General features: G+C 35.3%; 1 protein-coding gene across 4 annotated transcripts; it reads right to left on the reverse strand.

Moving 5' to 3' along the window:
- Positions 1-777: 777 nt before the first annotated feature.
- Positions 778-8,405, reverse strand: LOC121970757 (YTH domain-containing protein ECT2-like). 4 transcript variants are annotated; one of them, XM_042521671.1, is made up of 12 exons: positions 8,240-8,405; positions 6,287-6,363; positions 6,163-6,195; positions 5,916-6,090; positions 5,176-5,252; positions 4,766-5,096; positions 4,551-4,666; positions 3,357-3,510; positions 2,986-3,158; positions 2,596-2,808; positions 1,365-1,761; positions 778-1,008 (listed from the first exon to the last, which is right to left on the reverse strand). In XM_042521671.1, exons 1-11 carry the CDS (start codon positions 8,280-8,282, stop codon positions 1,387-1,389), a joined length of 1,767 nt encoding a protein of 588 aa, XP_042377605.1. In that variant the 5' UTR covers positions 8,283-8,405; the 3' UTR covers positions 778-1,008; positions 1,365-1,386. The 4 variants fall into 4 exon arrangements, with proteins under 4 accessions (XP_042377605.1, XP_042377604.1, XP_042377602.1 ...); XM_042521670.1 differs by having other exon boundaries at positions 2,986-3,510; positions 8,256-8,405; XM_042521668.1 differs by having other exon boundaries at positions 778-996; positions 2,986-3,510.
- Positions 8,406-19,361: the final 10,956 nt, after the last annotated feature.

Below are 19,361 nucleotides of genomic sequence, written 5' to 3' on the forward strand. Positions count from 1 at the left end.
TTATGAGAAGAGAGCCTACGATGAAATTATTATTTTATTACTTAAAAGTCACGAATTCAAATTTTAAAAATAATCTCTTATAAAAAAAAACCATTCTAGAACTAACTGCATTTATCATTATAACTACCCATCATTTAATGATTTTTACAAAAGGTCAACCCATCAACCTTTTGATTTTTTATAATTTTTTTTCTAAAAAGCAGCAAACTAAATCCAAAAAGATTATAAATTGAATTAAAAATTCAAATCAAATTAACCCAAACCGGACTGACTCGGCTATTCATTATCAACCATGACATTGAAAAAAATTAATTAATTCAATAACTGATTAAATTAATCAATTTTATATCGATTCAATTTGTTCAATTTTAAAAACAAAATTGGATCCGTTCGGTTTATCCAAAAAAATAATAATTAATTTAATTTTGATTTATTCGTTTGTTTTTTTTAAGTAATGTTCACCCCTAAACACGTGTGATGTAACATATTGTAAGCTCTTCAATATCAAAATATTATCCAATTCGATCAAAAACACAGTAGCACCTTCACAGGGTGCTCCACAATAAGAAGCTTCCAAGGGATTTCACAAAGAATCAAACTTGTTTCTAAGAAAAATTGCTTTCGTATTGAAGGAAGATATTTATTCCATTTAAACATGTACTCAGCTTAATCACATTTTCCTTGCTTTGGTAGATCATTTACCATGATAAGAAAAAAGAATAGACTTGTATATTTTTTCACCATTCTAGAGTATCATAATCCTACGAGAACGAGATAATCCTCAAAAAATATGAAACTCTGTCAACCATAGGCATGTACACATCAATGTGTTGTTTAACCAATTGCACAATGTGTAACGAGAAACAATGTTATACAACGTAAATCTATGGGAAATGAGAATTTACCTCTTGGCGATTAAGCACAAAAGAATTGAACATAGATACGCTCGGCTCAGCTTACTTTCGTCCCTACTCGAGCCAACAAATTTAGGCAAACCTGAAAAGCAACCTTCAACATACAAAAATTAGGATTATAACTTAAGCAGCAAAAAGAGCCTCTTGAAAATATCAATATGAAAGAACTTTCATCTAAAGCTTCTTCGAAGTAATTAATGTACTGTAATTGCAAGTACTAGGATCAGGAGGAATTGCAACTAATACGAGCCAAATTATTATTCTCTCATTAGAATGACTTTACAGAAGCTGGCAGACGTCTGCTCATGGTTGCATTAAAAGAAAATAAATAACAGAAGGGAGGGAAATGGACAGCTGATGTACTTATTTCACCCTTTTTCTTTTTTTTTTCCTTTTCCATTATCAATGACCGATGAAATGTACAGCTGCTTAAGCAATACTATAACTTACCTACTCAGCAGCTCATCAATTCCTACTTCACTGAACCAAGGCTTGTAGTCACAATGGCAGTTGCTGGTTTTATCATATCATCAGACTTTGGAGCAATGCCAATGCTCAGGGAATTATTTTTGTCTTTTGACAGATCAGCGTCACCTCTTTCTTCCAATCTCAGAGCATGAGCAAAGTTTTTTGAAAATTGATTGATAAGGCTGCTAGGGTTCCTTTGGTCATCCCCAAAAGCTGCTGGAACAGGCCTTGCTGAGTTAGATAACCGATGCTGGAGGGCCTTCCTTTCCTGCATGGCTTTCTCTCTCTCCTCATAAAACTCAAAATCATCAAGAATTGATGCTTCATATTCGTGCTTCTTAAAAATACTTAGCATCTCTAAACCCTGTTCCAGTTTCACCTGTGTATATTAAAACAAACTAGTCTTACTACTAGAGCGAAAGTGTGCATAATTCGTGCAAAAGATAAACAGCTATATAGATAATGCAGAAGGAAACCTAGATTAAGATTTAAATATGGAAAATTAGAAAATGACTTACAGAAGAAATTAAGTGTCTACAAGACCAGTGTTTTGCAGAATCACAGATTATGTGTGGGTGTGCTTTTCCTACATAAGGTTTCCTTGTGAACAAAAATTATGTCAACTAAGATTTTAAATTGCAGTATTTGATTCCACCCAAGCAATGTCACTGAGTTACATTACAAGCAATGGGTATTGGAGCAAGCAATACATAATAAATCAAAAGAACACTCTCAATTACTCACTCCCCTTAAGAAACATACTAGATTTCAGCTGTTTTCTCTAAATCTTATGAACCCTGTCTCAGCATCTTGATCAGACCTTTGCTTGTGTTGAAGAACTCTAATGGAGTATGGATTATAAATATCTACAATGAAATGCTTGACAATTCCTAACATGTTACTATATTTTTGGTCTCAACTATGAGGTATCCTCGCACCATATTGGATGTGACACCCAGTTCAGCGAAGTTACACCTTCTCAACAGTGCTATTATACAAATTTGAAACCGCGACCTTTGGTGAAAAGTCATCCGGATCTAATTCACTTAGCACCAGATCAAACAACTGTTGCTAAAGTGTTTCTATATTTAATGTATATAATAAATAGCTTTGCTAAATTTAATACTTTCAAATATACTTTGCACGAATTTTGCTTGATTCGAGTACCTAAAAATTAGAGTTGGTGGTTGTTTAGCCAAAATAAGAATCTTACCTCTTGGGTGTCTCTGCTGTTGGTGACAGGCTTATTGTCATTATTTTCAAGAGTAATATGTCGAAACAGATTGTTCGCAACATCTTTCACAATATGCCACTTGACTGGGAATTGACCATTCCACTTGTCTTGTTGCCAATAATCCACACTTTTTTCAAAATCAACAGGTCCGATCATTTCAGCTACCCCACAGAATTGTGCACTTGCATTTACCTGTTTATGATTGGCAATTTTGTGCAACAAGAATTAGAATTCAGCAAATATACTAAATAAAAATAAGTTATTTGATGGAAAAAGTCACCGCAAGGAGTTAAGCAAGGAGTCACTGCATAATGAAAATATTTAATAAAGAAATTTAATAGAGTAAACAGGACATAAGCAAGGAGTTACCGAGAAAAAGAAGAAAACTGGGCAAGGGTCTTCTTTATTTTTTGCTTCATGGTACGAGGAATCTAACTTTCTGTTGCCATTGGAAGTACTAGCCCAAACACCATATTTGATGCTTTTGTGAACATTATCCTCGGTGTAAGATTTAATTATAAAAAATTTGGCATCCTTGTATTCTGTAACAAAGTCAGGACTATTATATAGATTATGATCAATCCCTCCAGAACTATTATTTGGATTCTCCAACAAAGGAATCTTTTCAGTCATCTGATTCTTTGTCCTATTAGCCCGTGGCCCTCTATTTTGTTCATTAAGAAAATCAAGAGTGCCATTGCAACTGCACAACAAAGCATTTCCTAATCCTTGCCTCCTACCTTTCTGGACAGCAACAGCTCCTTCATCCTTGATCTCTGAGTTGGTGAAAGATGTACCATATCCGTTACTGTGATGTACTCCATGAGGATAACCTCTTTCAAGAGAACCCACAGAAGACCCAAAACCATATGAAGATTTCTGTTGCAGTGAACCCTGGAAGTAAAGAGAAAATAAAGTGAGTATGCCATAAAGAAAGTCAGTATCCACGAATAGTTAGAAGAAAACACAAACTACTAGGTGTTCCATAAATTTAGTTTGAACCAGCTTGAGGCCGAGCATTAGAACATATGTAAAAATATGGAGGGGATATTTGTAATATTTTTTATGCAATCAATAATATATATATGTGTGTGTGTGGTGATATGCTACGGACCGTTCACTGCGGAACGGTCCACAACCAGTTTTTCAGGCGCTTGGAATTAATCCAGGCACCCTTAATTTTTTTTAAATATTTGGTCGAGGCGCCTGGATTTAATCCAGGCGGCTCGATTCTCTTTTTTATTATTATTTTTATTTTTAAAAATAAAAAAAATTCTTAAATCTTTAATCCAAAACATCCTAAATACATATATTATACCCCGTGAGCACCTAAAATTGTTTATCTGAACACTATAACCCAAGAGGAAACCTGAACCCTAGAGGAAAATCTTATTAACTTGAATCCATTATAACCAAACTCCTAAATTCTAAAATCTTAAACTCTAAATATATATAATATACCCCGTGGGCGTCTAAAATTTTTAATCTTGAGCACTATAGCTCAAGAGAGAAGCCTGAATCCTAGAGGGAAATCTTATTGACCCAAACCCATTATAGCTCAACTTCTAAATCCTAAAATTTTGAACCCTAAATATATATAATATATCCTAAAATAAAAAAATAAAAAATTACTAAAGGAGTCCAGGTGCCTGGATTTATTTCACGCGCCTAGACCATGTCACCCACGGGCGCCTAGATCAATTCCAAGCGCCCTGAGTCAAATCCGGACAAATCCGCAGGCAAAAGTCTGTAGTGTATATATATATATAGATAAGGCAAAATCAAATAGGAGCAAAGGTTCAACCTACAATACATAGTACAAGAAATGTGACACAACACAAATAACTGAGATATCATAATATGCTTTCAAACACAATGGTATAACTATATAGTTTCCATCTTATCCAATATGACAAAGAATGAGAAAACACTACCAATCCAAAAGGCATGGTACTTTGTCCAAAACAGAGAGTAGCAATGGCTTGTGGTGATGCAACTGATGATAATAATGGAGTTGCAGACCCTATACCTTCCGAGAATCTCAACCAATCTGAGCAGAACCAAACAAGAGTCAAAACATTAGCCCTCAATGCAGATTAATTTTTAAAACATATATATTATCTATATATATATATATCAATAGAACTACCTCCACCAGAAGAGTTGTATGACAGATGATACCCAGGTGTTGGAGTGAATAGGTTAGCATTGAAATTCAGGGTATCAGCAGGGAATGATCCTTGTTGATCAATTGGCATTGTCCAATCAGCCTGTGAAATTGGAGTTGCAGAAGAGATATTGGTAGGAGATGGCTGTTGGTAGTATGCGCCTGAGAACTGGAATTGTTGAGTGGAATAAAGCTGACCATCTCCACTAATAGAAGGGAGTGCGGTCATGACAGGCGAATATGAGCCATACAGCATCTGAGGGCTATAACCATAACCAGGGTATACCAGTGAAGGGTTCTCATTATAGACACCCTATTTAGAAAGAAAGCTTCATTAGAACCAAACAAACAAAACATAAAGATAGGGTCATCATTTGGTAATTCATACTCACAGTTTGACCAACATCCAGGCTTTCAAGATTTAAAAGGTGAGAGTGGCCTTCCCAGTCAATAGCTGGGTTCTCATATCCTGAAAAAGGCATGAAACTATTGAAACTTTTGTGCCTGAATTCAAATTCATAATCAAGCAATATGAGTTTTGATTGGGGCAAAAATGTGTTTGTATCCAATTTCAATTTCATAGTCAAACACCAAGGAGTTAGATTGGGACAACACAAACACAAACACAGAAAATAAAGATAAAAGTAATTAATAGCAGAAAAGTACTATTGTGCTTCTTAATAATAAGGTATTAAGTACTGCATGCATTGTCTTATTCATCCTCCAAATAAACTAACATATCCATCATTTTACTATTTAGAATGAAACAAATGTGCACATCTCATATAGGTCAGATAACAACATCTGCACAACTATAATGAAGAATAAGAAAACATTTTACTATTGTGCTTTTTAATAGTAAGGTATTACGTATTGCATGCATTGTCTTATTCATCCTCCAAATAAACTAGCATATGCATCATTTTACTATTTAGAATGAAACAAATGTGCACATCTCATATAGGTCAGATAAGGACATCTGCATAACTATAATGAAGTATAAGAAAACAACAAAAAATAATGTGGTAAAGCTTTGAGAATCTAGACGGTTCAACTTAGAATCAACTTATCATGATAATGCTAAAACCTAAAACACTCAAAAGTTGATAGTTTAACTTTAACTAAAACTAACCTCCATAAAAGTATTGTGCTTGAGGAGAAAAGGTAACTTGTGGATACACCATGTTATTGTCACCAATTGCATCAGATGAACCCAAATTCCCTTGCATATCTTTTGTGATATACATGTTACTTGGATTATGTGAAGCATCAAATGTTGTCACTTTCTCATCTTTAATAGATGGCGACTGATAGAAGATTAAAGTTATCAGTGGCTAGAAATTGTAAAAGGACAAAATAAATATTAATGAAGAGGCTACCTGTTTCCTTGCAATGTCAACATTGACCGGCTTCTGTATGATGTTTGTAATTAACAGTGTCAATGGTTATATCAGTAACTAGAAGTTGTGAATGGAAAGGAATAAGTGCTAATAGAGAGTTTACCTGTCTACTTGAATTATCGATATCAACTGGTTTTTGTTCAGTGTCCATGGTCGATAATGATAGTGGCTCTATTGAGTCTATTAAATAAGCAAGACAATATATTAATTACATTCTAGCATGTTATGGAAGAAGACAAATGCAAACTACTATAAATGCGCACATGTGCACAATTCAAAAGTTAAAGAATTGTGCCACAACCATACATGTGTGAGAGATATGCATGTAAAAACAAGTTCACAAATTGATAGGCTGTAGATTTCAATATGTCCCAAACCTCAAAGATTACATTACATCTCAAACATCAAATGTTGACGATACATACAAATTTCAAATGAAAGGTGACACTTGTTTAAAACTAGAATTTACTTTAGCTTAGTAGCTTAATATTAAGTGGCATCTTCATTGTATACTTATCTAAAAAATATTATAGGAATTGTAATGATGAAGTTACATTTTCAAAAAGATTCGAAAATTTATACTTAAAGAGAGTAAGATTGTGTTCCCTCTTATAACTAACTTTTCTAACAAAATAACAAGCAAGTTATATATGTACTCCATTTTGGAATAATTAAATAATATATTTCCACATTTATTTCACTTAATAATTTTGCTAAGCTTTTATCATCGAGTATGGTATACATGGTATTATGATTACATATTTGACCTCTATTTTTTTTAGAAAAAAAATGTGTATGCCATGTATCAGGCTTTATTCCAATTGCATTGAGCAATGTATCAGTCTTGACATATTATCTAGTCAGTATGTCTCATATGCATCACCCAAGGCGACAAAAGATTTAAATTTAACAAAAAATTGTGATGTTTCCACATATTGTAAAGTTTATGACTAACCAATGTTTAATTCAGATAGACTCAAATAGGTAAAACCCCTATCATTTGAAGTAAATACTACCTAACAATCTCAAGATAATGCATAACACTCTTGATCAGAATGGACGTTTTGATAAATAAAGAATTCAATTTATCCTAAATATTATTACTAGAGACCCAGTGAAACAAGGGTTTGGTGCCTAGTAAATATTTTTAAAATTTCCTATTTCTTTCCTTCTATAAGTCTGAATGACAAACTCAATCCATAAGTAAAAGAAAAATTAATGGTCTGTTCCTGAGTTAAGAATTCAATATTCAGAGTGCAATTATTTGATATTTTATGTATCACAAAATTATATAGCTCATTGAATATGTATCCAACATATTATCAAATTAATCAAATTGTATCTCTCAGTATTATGCATATTTTATTATATAAATACCAACAATGGCGGACATTATTTAATATCTATATTGTTGTCCATCAGAACAAGTAGGCAAGCCATTATCCCATACAATCGTTGCCCTTGAGTTTCAGCCTCTCTAACAGGTCAAATAACAAAGACTCACATGATTCGTTGCAAACTATTCTGTCTCAAATAGTTACTGACACGTGGAATTCAAACTGAAGATTGATCGTCTACATAATCTCCAGAATTATGCAAATAAATTGCGGGCTTGTATCATAGACGATAAGTAAAACAGATTCTTCACACCATAACCGTGTATCCAAGTCATAGCACCACCGAAACCCAATCATGATCACAGATCTCTCTTCTACCAATTAATCTCCTAAATCTAAAATACAGGGCAAAACTTAAACAAATAATACGAGCATTCAAAGGGAGATCTACGAAAACTCCCAAAAGGCAAACCGGATTACTCAACTATAAAATCCACCAAGTTACCCAACTCCTCAGATCGCACTATAGCAATAGCAAACAAAATAAAATCAGAATACGGAAACACAAAAAGGAAATCGTTTCCCACATAGTTTAAACCGAAATACACAAACCGAACCCCAGAAGTAGCAATCTTTCAGAATCAAACATGCAAAAGATGCAAATTTAACGGACATGAAGACCCTGAAACCCATGAATCTGGTGAAAGAATAGGAGGTACCAACGCGATCCGGCACCTGTTGCGTCGCCGTCATCACGAACATCGATCTCCAGGCTGGTCTCCCTCGTCGATCCCTTCGCTTACGATCTCGTCACAGGGACCAGCGGGGAGAGGGTTTTGACACGATGGAAGCGGATGAATCCAATAAGCGTTTTTTATTGGGAGAAAGGATAGTGAACGGAATCAGACAGTTATATTTATCGTATTTCGGCATAATATTTAAAATGGCCCCTGAAGTTTAACAATATTTTTAAATATTTTATTAATGTAAAAATACTCTTAAATTTTTATTTAAAAACTATTTATTATTAATGGATAAAGGCATTTTAATAATAAAATAAGAATTTCAAGAAATATTTTAGTATTAGTAAAATTTAAGGGGTTTTTTTAAAAAAAATCTTCCTTAATATTAGTAAAAGATAAGGATAATTGACCAAATTGATATATTTTATGTTCAAAAATTATATTTTTGAGATGATAATGATTCTAACAAATTTGTAATTTTGATTTGTAAACATATTTACCAATAAATTTATTTGATGAAAATATATAAAATCCATCAAAAACTAATTTAATTCATCCCAATTGTTAAATGTGTAATATTTTTTATATCTCTTCAATGTCGATTCAACGACAATTTACCAAAAAACGTAACTTGGATATTATATTTACCAAAAGACGTACAGTAATTTGGATTATACCAAAAGACACAGATTTAAAAATTTAATTCCCAGGTTACCCCTCTGGCTACTTGGCAAACACCTTTTTCAATCACCATTATCCATGCATCCAAGCCACAAATAGAATTGAAAATTATATTGTGCTTCGGATGCACGTCCTCTCACCATCTCTCTCCCTCCATCCCTTTGTGTGGTGTTATAAACACGAAAGAAAAATGAACCTCCTGCACTTGTCATTCTTGCTCGTGTTGGTTGGCGGGATTACAATAGACGAGTTAGGGTTTTGCGATATTGCCATAAGAGTTTCAAGAGTAGACCAAAGGACAACTACAGTTAAGAACGTCAGCCGAGAAGGACAAACTTCTAGCAAGAGGGAAATTAGTAGAAGGATACATGTAAAGATTTAGCCATGTATGTTATAGATTTATTACTGAAAAATAGCTAGGGTAGTGATGGTAAAAAAAAATTACAGTATTGTTGTAAAGGGTGATGGGAAAAATCATTGTTATGGTTTCTTTTGGTTGTGTGGGGAATAAATATTCAACAATGCCTGCAATATGATGTAATAAAAAACGTAATTGATTTAAGTGTTGTTAGTTTCTGAGGTTGTTAGTTAAGTTGGGCTAACCATTTTTTATTTAGGCCTCGCATTCTGTCAATGGTGGTCCAAGTTTAAAGAAAGAATTGTCTGTTTCAATAAGGGCATGATATCATTGATATCAGGCCCAACATGATCTTTGGTTAAAATTTCACTTTTATATCATATAGATTTTTTCCTCGCTCAACCCTTCCTAGTGGTTTGAATTGAGCAAAATTACAAATTAACAATAACACCTGATTATGTAGTTGTAAATTTTCTAAATTACTTTGTATTTTATTTATCAGGAACGATCATATAACTGAAGAAATTCTCTCTGAGATATGGAATACACTTGATACAAATTATAGCATTGGACATGGAGCTAATGCAGGAGAATTATCCAGAACAAATAATCCATCTTCGTAGTATAGTTGTGTGTCTAACACAAATAGGAAATAGAAGCAGTAATTTCACATTTGATCTAAATGAAGAAACTAGTATTCAAGAAGATGATGTTCTGAATCCTTGTACAACACTTGATGATTACTTTGAGCCTACTTGGAGTGAGGAGGAAGGGTATTATAACCAAATTGGAGAGGAATTGTTATGTAATACAGATATACAAGAATTCTTAGCTGATGATATGCAGATTAAACAATATGAAATATCTCCAGAGAAGTACAGTGACTTAGAGGAGGAGTTCCCAATAGCTGATGATCCATATATTCTAAATTCTCGATTGCTCTAAAGGTCAATTGAAGAGGCAACAGATGAGCATGAATTTTTTCTTGGATAGAGTTTTCCTTCTCGACAAGAGTTCAAGAATGCTCTTGTGAAACATGCCATAGTTAAACATATGAGATATAACCCAGTTGACACTCGGAAAAATAAAGTAAAAGTCGTATGCTTCAATCAACCGTGTAATTGGAGAGTAGTTGCCCGGGGTGATGTAGAGTTCATTGTTACGAGATATATAAAGGAACACCAATGTGACACCATTAGGGAAAGTGCTGATCATCAAGCATGCTTTTCGTCCTTTGTAGCTTCTTTTGTTGAAGAGAAATTTCTTGCTAATGAACAATACAAGCTAAGTATGATTATAGCAGATATAAAAACTAGGTTTGGAGTAACCATATCATACAGAAAAGCATACATAGCTCGAGAGAAAGCGATGAAGAAAGTCGTTGAAGATTATGACCAACCATATAGAGATCTTCCACTATATTTGCGTGAGTTAAGAGTCAGGGATCCTGAAACCTATGTGGCACTACACAGGAATGAGGATAATCAGTTCCAACGATGTTTTTCGGGTTTTGGAGCTTGTAGAAGAGTATTTAGGTCTTATCTTCACAAATTGATTGGAATTGATGCCACACACCTAAGAGGCAAATATCCAGGTGTGTTGTTGATGGCTACAATAATTGATACTAATGACAATGTCCTCCAGTAGCCTTTGGAATCGCTGAAGTTGAATGTGGGTCTGCATGGAAGTGGTTTTTGGATCATAAGAAGAGATTCTTTGATGTTGAGCTAGAGTCAATGAACATAGTATCAGATAGACATCGTGACATTATATCAGCAGTTAAGAAAGTATACCCTACTACCCATCATGCTTTCTCTTGCCACCACATGTCTTTCAATATGGTAACTGATACTTGCAGTAGGTCAGGTTTAGACCTGTTTTGGGCAGCAGCTCGAGCAAACACAACACTCCAATATGATCTTATAATGCATTCCATGCTTGAAAAACATCCAGATGCTCATAAGTGGCTTCAGAACATTGACCCTAAAAGATTAGTTCAGATCCTCTGTCCCCATTTCTCTCTGTCCCCGTGTCCCATTGTTGATCGGACGGATCATATTAAATCTCAAGAATACTTTGCACATCACGAGAATACTGCACATATTTTAAAGATGTCATGATGCCTTGAGATTTAATCTGATCCGTCCGATCGACAATGGGACATTGGGACAGAGGGAAATAGGGACAGGGGATCTGAACTGCTAAAAGATGGGCTAATGCACACTTTAGTGGCAGAAGGTACACAATGCTAACCACCAATTGTGTAGAGAGTCTAAATGCTTTGTTCAAGGAGACACGTGAACTTCCCATAAACAAGTTAATTGATAATACCAGAAGAAAGGTAGCTCAATGGTTCTTTAACCGTAGGGAGGAAGTCTTGAAATGGTATTTTGTGTTGACACCTCATGCTACCAAAGAAATGGAATCAAGGAGGGAGAAAGTTAGACGATATAAAGTCCACCCCTACTCTCAATCTGAAATGGAAGTAGAGACATGGGGTGCTTCATACATTGTTGATTTGGCGAGAAAATTTTGTAACTGTGGGGAGTTTCAAATTTCAGGATTGCCTTGCTCACATGCAATTGTCGTCATCATTCACCGAAACATGGATACACTCCCATATTGTGAACATTATTTTCATTCACAGAATTAGAATGCGACATACATAGATCGTATTTACCCCTGTTGAATCAAGGAATTTTGGCCTAGGGGAGCAAACAACATTATAGTTCTATGTCCCCGTAGCCTTGTGCAGCCGGGTAGGCGAAAGAAAGCAAGGATCGAGTTGAAACATACTGGAAGGTAAAAATCAAATGCAGTAGGTGTAAACAACTGGACCATAATCGGAGGACCTGTAGAATGCTGTCAGCCCCTGGGTCTTGACTTGTAAAGTGGAGGAGTTGATTCATATGTTTTATATGCAGTACATACATATAATTGTAAGAAAAACAGGTCTGGAAAGTGATGTTATTGTTATATCGTTTTATGTAGTATTTATTTTATGATACAATGTTATTATATGTATGAGAAGTGTAAATCATCACCTGCAAGACAGAACTAATAAATCACACCATATCTCCATTTAGTAAAATAAAAATGCGTTACCAGTTGTGAATATTCAGAAACATAATAGATTTATTATATCTCTGCAATTCAATTCAACAGGAAGGGGTTTATAATTTCAAAGTCATGTAAATATGTTTTGAAATATAAATGAGTTAAAACTCGGACAAAGGGATTGTAGTGATCCTTGAAAAATATAATTGGACAGCGGTTCTCGTTCATTGAAAAAGAAAAGAGGTGCACCGTTGCGTGCCAAATGGCACGGAGCAAGAACTTCTTAGCCAGAGGGTATAAATAAGGTTTAACACTATATATAGCTCCTCCCAACTCAGACCTTCACAGGGAACGTGGTTCCAGATAAATTCAAGTAAGGGAGGGCCATTAGTGGATTTTGGTTAAAATCCACTGATGGACCTAGACACCTCTAATTGGATCCATTTCAGTTCGAGTTGGATCCTGGAATTGCAAGGACCCCAACGGTGATAGCAAATCCTGAGTTATAGCTCTGTATGCGTGGTAGCAAGTATTGAAAAAAAAATCAGCCTTTATTGGGTCTGATATGATAGCATATCAGGCTCAACGTGGGCCTGATATGAGAGCATATCAAGCCCAATGTGGGCCTCATAGGTTTTGTTTCAGAAAACATGATTCAATCTCCCCCTTATATAAACTCAAAATGTGCTACCATATGGTTTAAGTCTACAACATTTCACTTACAAAATTGAAAACATGATTCACCATAATGTTAACCATATCAGTTGTGAATATTCATAAACATAATAGGTTTATTATATCTCTGCAATTCAATTCAACAGGAAGGAGTTTGTAATTTTAAAGTCATGAAAATATGTTTTGAAATATAAATGAGTTAAAACTCGGACAAAAGGATTGTAGTGATCCTTGAAAAATATAATTGGACAGCGGTTCTCGTTCATTGAAAACAAAAAGAGGTGCACCGTTGCGTGCCAAATGGCACGGAGCAAGAACTTCTTAGCCAGGGGGTATAAATAAGGTTTGACACCATATATAGCTCCTCCCAACTTAGACCTTCACAGGGAACGTGGTTCCAGGTAAATCCAAATAGGGGAGGGCCATCAATAGGTTTTAGTCAAAACTCACTGATGGACCTAGACACTTCTGACTGGACTCATTTCAGTTCGAGTTGGATCCTGGAATTGCAAGGACCCCAACGATGGTAGCAAATCTTGAGTTACAGCTCTGTATGCGTGGTAGCAAGTATTGAAAAAAAATCAGCCTCTATTGGGCCTGATATGATAGTATATCAGGCCCAACGTGGACTTTATTCTCTACTAAGTATTAGTCTTAAAAATAAGATGGTGGTTGTTGGTTCTCCTAAATTCAAATAAAATATGAGTACTAATCTATCTAACTAACTAACTAACTAACTAACTAACTAACTATATATATATATATGGGTGTTATGAAGGTTCGCCAAAAAATTCTACTTCTGTTGGGCCTGATATGATACCATATCAGGCCCAACGTGAGCCTGATATTAAAGACTAATATTAAAAAATAATAATAATTAATCATACAAATAAATATGGGATATCAGGCCCACGTTTCAATCAAAGCAAAAGCGCACACTCTCCTGCTTCAGCCGTCATCTTCTTCTCGAAGACATTCTACGTAGCTCCATTCGAGGCGTGACTCTACCATCACCGGCGTGCTAGAATCAGGTTCGTATGTAGCTTCGTTGCTCATTTAGTGGTTCTTTCTATAACGGTTGCGCCTAGGGTTTGTGTTAATTTTATGGGCATCTTAGAATAGCAGTATAGTCCTTATTACAAAATCTAAGAGTAGTTTTCCTGTGTGTGGTTATACAGTAGCTAGGTTTGCAATGGCTTCAAAAGAGGCGTTGACAAGTGTGAGTGCTGATCGACCAAGTTATCCAAGTTACGTCAATAGAGGAAGAACTAAAAGAATGAACTAGAAAAGTACCATTTGTCACTTCAGAAAATTTGTTTCTTCTGTTAAACCGACTATAGAACAAGAATAGAAGATTCGAGGCACACGTTTTTCTTGGATCCTCGACCTCCCTAATAGTTCTTTTGTAAGAGCTCAGGTCCAGAATAGGTTTGATAATTGGGATCAGGAGGAACAAAACTATATCTTCCATGGCAAGAAACTGAAATTTACAAAGGTAGATGTGGCACTGATTCTTGGCCTACCCGACAATGGAGAGATAGTTCGTCTCGATTTAAATGAGGCCTCAAGCGCTCTGTACATGGAGTTTTTCCAAGATTCGGATTGTTTTGCCAAACATTTAGAGAAACTGATTATGAAGTCGAGATCAAATGACAAGCTGTACTGTCAGCTGTATATCCTGTATTTTTTTTTACAACGGTTCTGTTTTGTGGTAGTAGTAGTGTTCTTAGAATACCTGTGCTCTCTCTAATTGACTGTGTAGATGATTTTGACAACTTAGCTAGGTTTAACTGGTGCAATGCAGTATACAGTTTCATGACTCCTCAATTAAACTCCATTGGCTTGGAGCTTACATTGAGACCAAAATCACAGGTTGCTGATTCAACGCCCAAGGCCCCCTTGCTCAAGGGATTTCCAAATATTTTGGTTGTCAGTTCGATTACATATATATCACGATATTTGTAATGAATATGATTTATTTTTCTAATCATATTGTAGGTATGAGTGTGTGAGCACATCAGCATTATTGATCCAGACCATCCTCATAAATTGCCTAGGATACTATGGTGGAGTTGGCCTAACTATCATGTTGACACAGTCAAAAAGTTGATAGACCGTGTAAGTGTAGATAAAATTTTAATGTATTTAATTCTGATAGAGTCTGAGCTGGATTTACTACCAAACTGGGCTCCGCCAACTGAAGAAGGTATACCGCAGTGTGTAGATACAGTAGATTGTAGTTAGTGCAAGGAAAAGGGAGAACAAATTGAAAGTTTAAAGCAACAATTACGTAAAGCTACTAAAAGTTTGGAGGAAGCTAATAAAAACCTGGCAACGGTCATAGATGAAAAGGATAGTCTCTTAGTAGCAAAGGATATTATAATTGCTGAGATGGATTCTATCCTTAAAGAAAAAAATCTAGAAATAAGTAAATTGCGTAAGGAACGGGATACGAGTGGAAACAAGGCTGCGACTATCAATTCTGACGTGGATAACAGAATTTTAAATGTCAAGGACAAAATCATAGCCGATGCCGAAATTCAAATTAAAGAGCTCCAACAAGTCATACAAAGCAAGGTATCAAGGAGCCATGAGCATCAGAAGGCATAGCTCCTAATCTGCCTATACTTCCAACTGATTTTCGTGTAGGCCCCAAAAGAAAGAGAACTCATAGAAGTTTTAAATCAGATGGTACAAAAATAAAAGGCAAACAGATTGTTCAGGATGTCCAACCAGATGCTCCTGCACCATCAAAGAACGAAGACACAAGTTCATCACATATAGAAATAAAATGTGATGAACTTAACAAGGTCAAGACCAAAATATTGAAGGTACAGGCAAGAGTAGGTAAGCCGTTATTTTTTAATCCTTAATGACAGTAGTATTTTAATTATCTCAGCAAGCTAAGATATTCTTTAAGAAGAGTAAAGATGGTGTGATAGCCGATGCATTATTGAAGCTCAGCCAGTTAAGGTAAGGTAGTTGATAGCCTAAATGATTATTATTGAAGTTTAATAATATTTATTATACATTTAATTTATTAAATGTATAATGTCTGTATCTTTGTGTGTAGGGTGACGGTGCATCCAATATGGTCGAATGATACTTTCTCTTTAGATATGCAATCTTTTATGACAATTTTTGATTGGACGCAATACACCAATGGGGATTGCATTAATGTTTATTGGAATATTCTTGTTAATGAAGCCAAAAACTCTACCTCACCGTACCACCCATCCATATTTTGTGGGGTTGGATTTCGAGTATATCTCTTATCTCATTTTAAATTGTTTTTACTATATATTGGTTGCAGTCAATTCATTAGCTATATTGTTTGCATAGAAATTGTTTGGAATGATGCATGTCGATGCATTGAAACAAACTGCAAAAATTGATGAGGACAAGCCCATTAGATATATTTTCTGTCCTCTAAATAATGAAGATGATCATTGACATCTATTGGTCATGGACCTGGAGGAAGGTCGTGTAATTCATTATAACTCTCTTGGCATCACAGAAAATTACACTGCTATTTTTGATCAAACTGTAAGTATCACATTTCTTATATCCAATAAGCGTTGGTTATATATTAATTATTATTGTCTTTTATATGTAGGTGGTGTTTTTTAAGGAGTTAAACTGGTCATACTATCACATATGGCATAAAGGATTAGCACCTTTCTCCGGGAGAGAGTTTAAAACCATTCAAGTTAATGACCCCACATAAAGCAAATCGTAAGTATTTGTGTATGTTTCATCATCTTTGCCTCATAATAGGCTCTCACAATTATAATACTACTTCTGTTTTGTAGGTTGGATTGTGCCTTTTTTACGATGTGTTATGCAGAGAGTTTGATGTTTCAGAGATATGTAGACTTTAAACAAGTTGATATGAGAGCTTATAGATTTAGACTTGGACATAAAATCATGTCTGACAAAAACTTTATATTGTAGAAAATGAAAATTTGTAATAGACTATTCTTGTAATGATTTATTGTTTGTGTAAATTAACATTATGGTGAATCATGTTTTCAATTTTGTAAGTGAAATGTTGTAGACTTAAATCATATGGTAGCACGTTTTGAGTTTATAGAAGGGGAAGATTGAATCATGTTTTCTGAAACAAAACCTATAAGGCCCACGTTGGGCTTGATATGCTATCATATCAGACCCACGTTGGGCCTGATATGGTCTTATATCAGGCCCAACAAAGGCTATTTTTTTTCAATACTTGTTACCACCCATACAAAGTTGTAACTCAAGATTTGCTACCACTGATGGAGTCTTTGCAATTCCAGAATCTCACTCGAACTGAAATAGGTCTAATCAGAGGTGTCTAGGTCCACCAGTGGGTTTTGACTAAAACCCAGTGATGACCCTCTCCTACTTGGATTTACCTAGAACCACGTTCCCTGTGAAGGTCTGAGTTGGGAGGAGCTATATATGGTGTCAAACCTTATTTATACCTCCTGGCTAAGAAGTTCTTGCTCCGTGCCATTTGACACGCAACGGTGCACCTCTTTTCTTTTTCAATAAACGAGAATCGCTGTCCAATTATATTTTTTCAAGGATCACTACAATCCCTTTGTCTGAGTTTTAACTCATTTATATTTCAAAACATATTTACATGACTTTGAAATTACAAACCCTTTCTTATTGAATTGAATTGCAGAGATATAATAACCCTATTATGTTTCTGAATATTCACAACTGATATGGTTAACATTATGGTGAATAATGTTTTCAATTTTGTAAGTGAAATGTTGTAGACTTAAATCATATGGTAGCACGTTTTGAGTTTATAGAAAGGGAAGATTGCATCATATTTTCGGAAATAAAACCTATAAGGCCCACGTTGGGCCTGATATGCTCTCATATCAAGCCCAATGGAGGCTGATTTTTTTTTTTCAATAGTTGCTACCATGTATACAAAGCTGTAAACAGGATTTGCTACCACCGTTGGGGTCCTTGCAATTCCAGGATCCAATTCAAACTGAAATGGGTCCAATCAGAGGTGTCTAGCTCCATCAGTGGGTTTTGACCAAAACCCACTGATGGCCCTCCCCTACTTGGATTTACCTGGAACTACGTTCCCCGTGAAGGTCTAAGTTGGGAGGAGCTATATATGGTGTCAAACCTTATTTATACCCCCTAGCTAAGAAGTTCTTGCTCCATGCCATTTGACACGCAACGGTGCACCTCTTTTCTTTTTCAATGAATGAGAACCGCTATCCAATTATATTTTTCAAGGATCACTACAATCCCTTTGTCTGAGTTTTAACTCATTTATATTTCAAAACATATTTACATGACTTTGAAATTATAAACCCCTTCCTGTTGAATTTAATTACAGAGATATAATAAACATATTATGTTTTTAAATATTCACAACTGATATGGTTAACATTATGGTGAATCATGTTTTCAATTTTGTAAGTGAAATGCTGTAGACTTAAACCATATGATAGCACGTTTTAAGTTTATAAAAGGGGGAGATTGAATCATTTTTTCTGAAACGAAACCTATCAGGCACACGTTGGGCCTGATATGCTCTCATATCAGGCCCACGTTGGGCCTGATATGCTCTCATATCAGGCCCACGTTAGGCCTGATATGCTATCATATCAGGCCCACGTTGGGCCTGATATGGTCTCATATCAGGCCCAACAGCGGCTGTTTTTTTAATACATGCTACCACGCATACAAAGCTATACACAGGATTTGCTACCACTGTTAGGGTCCTTGTAATTTCAGGATCCAATTCAAATTGAAATGCGTCCAATCAAAGGTGTCTAAGTCCATCAGTGGGTTTTGACCAAAACCCACTGATGGCCCTCCCCTACTTGGATTTACTTGGAACCACGTTCCCTGTGAAGGTCTGAGTTGGGAGGAGCTATATATGGTGGCAAACCTTATTTATACCCCTTGGTTAAGAAGTTCTTGCTCCGTGCCATTTGGCACGCAACGCTGCACCTCTTTTCTTTTTCAATGAACGAGAACCACTGTCCAATTATATTTTTCAAGGATCACTACAGTCCCTTTGTCCGAGTTTTAACTCATTTATATTTCAAAACATATTTACATGACTTTGAAATTACAAACCCCTTCCTGTTGAATTGAATTACAGAGATATAATAAACCTATTATATTTTTGAATATTCACAACTGATATGGTTAACATTATGGTGAATCATGTTTTCAATTTTGTAAGTGAAATGCTGTAGACTTAAACCATATGGTAGCATGTTTTGAGTTTATAGAAGGGGAAGATTGCATCATGTTTTCTGAAACAAAACCTATAAGGCCCACGTTGGGCCTGATATGGTC

The sequence above is a fragment of the Zingiber officinale genome, chromosome 4A, assembly GCF_018446385.1.
Source record: "Zingiber officinale cultivar Zhangliang chromosome 4A, Zo_v1.1, whole genome shotgun sequence".
Lineage (NCBI taxonomy): Eukaryota > Viridiplantae > Streptophyta > Magnoliopsida > Zingiberales > Zingiberaceae > Zingiber > Zingiber officinale.

Bases quoted from the DNA above. Each gene is read 5' to 3' on its own strand.
- LOC121970757 (XM_042521668.1), bottom strand. From the start codon at position 8,282: ATGTTCGTGATGACGGCGACGCAACAGGTGCCGGATCGCGTTG. The intron at 3,511-4,550 runs GTAGTGTTTTCT...CTTTACTTCCAG, and splicing joins GTACCATGCCTTTTGGATTG to GGTTCACTGCAACAGAAATC. The intron at 2,809-2,985 runs GTAACTCCTTGC...AATCATAAACAG, and splicing joins CAGTTTTCTTCTTTTTCTCG to GTAAATGCAAGTGCACAATT.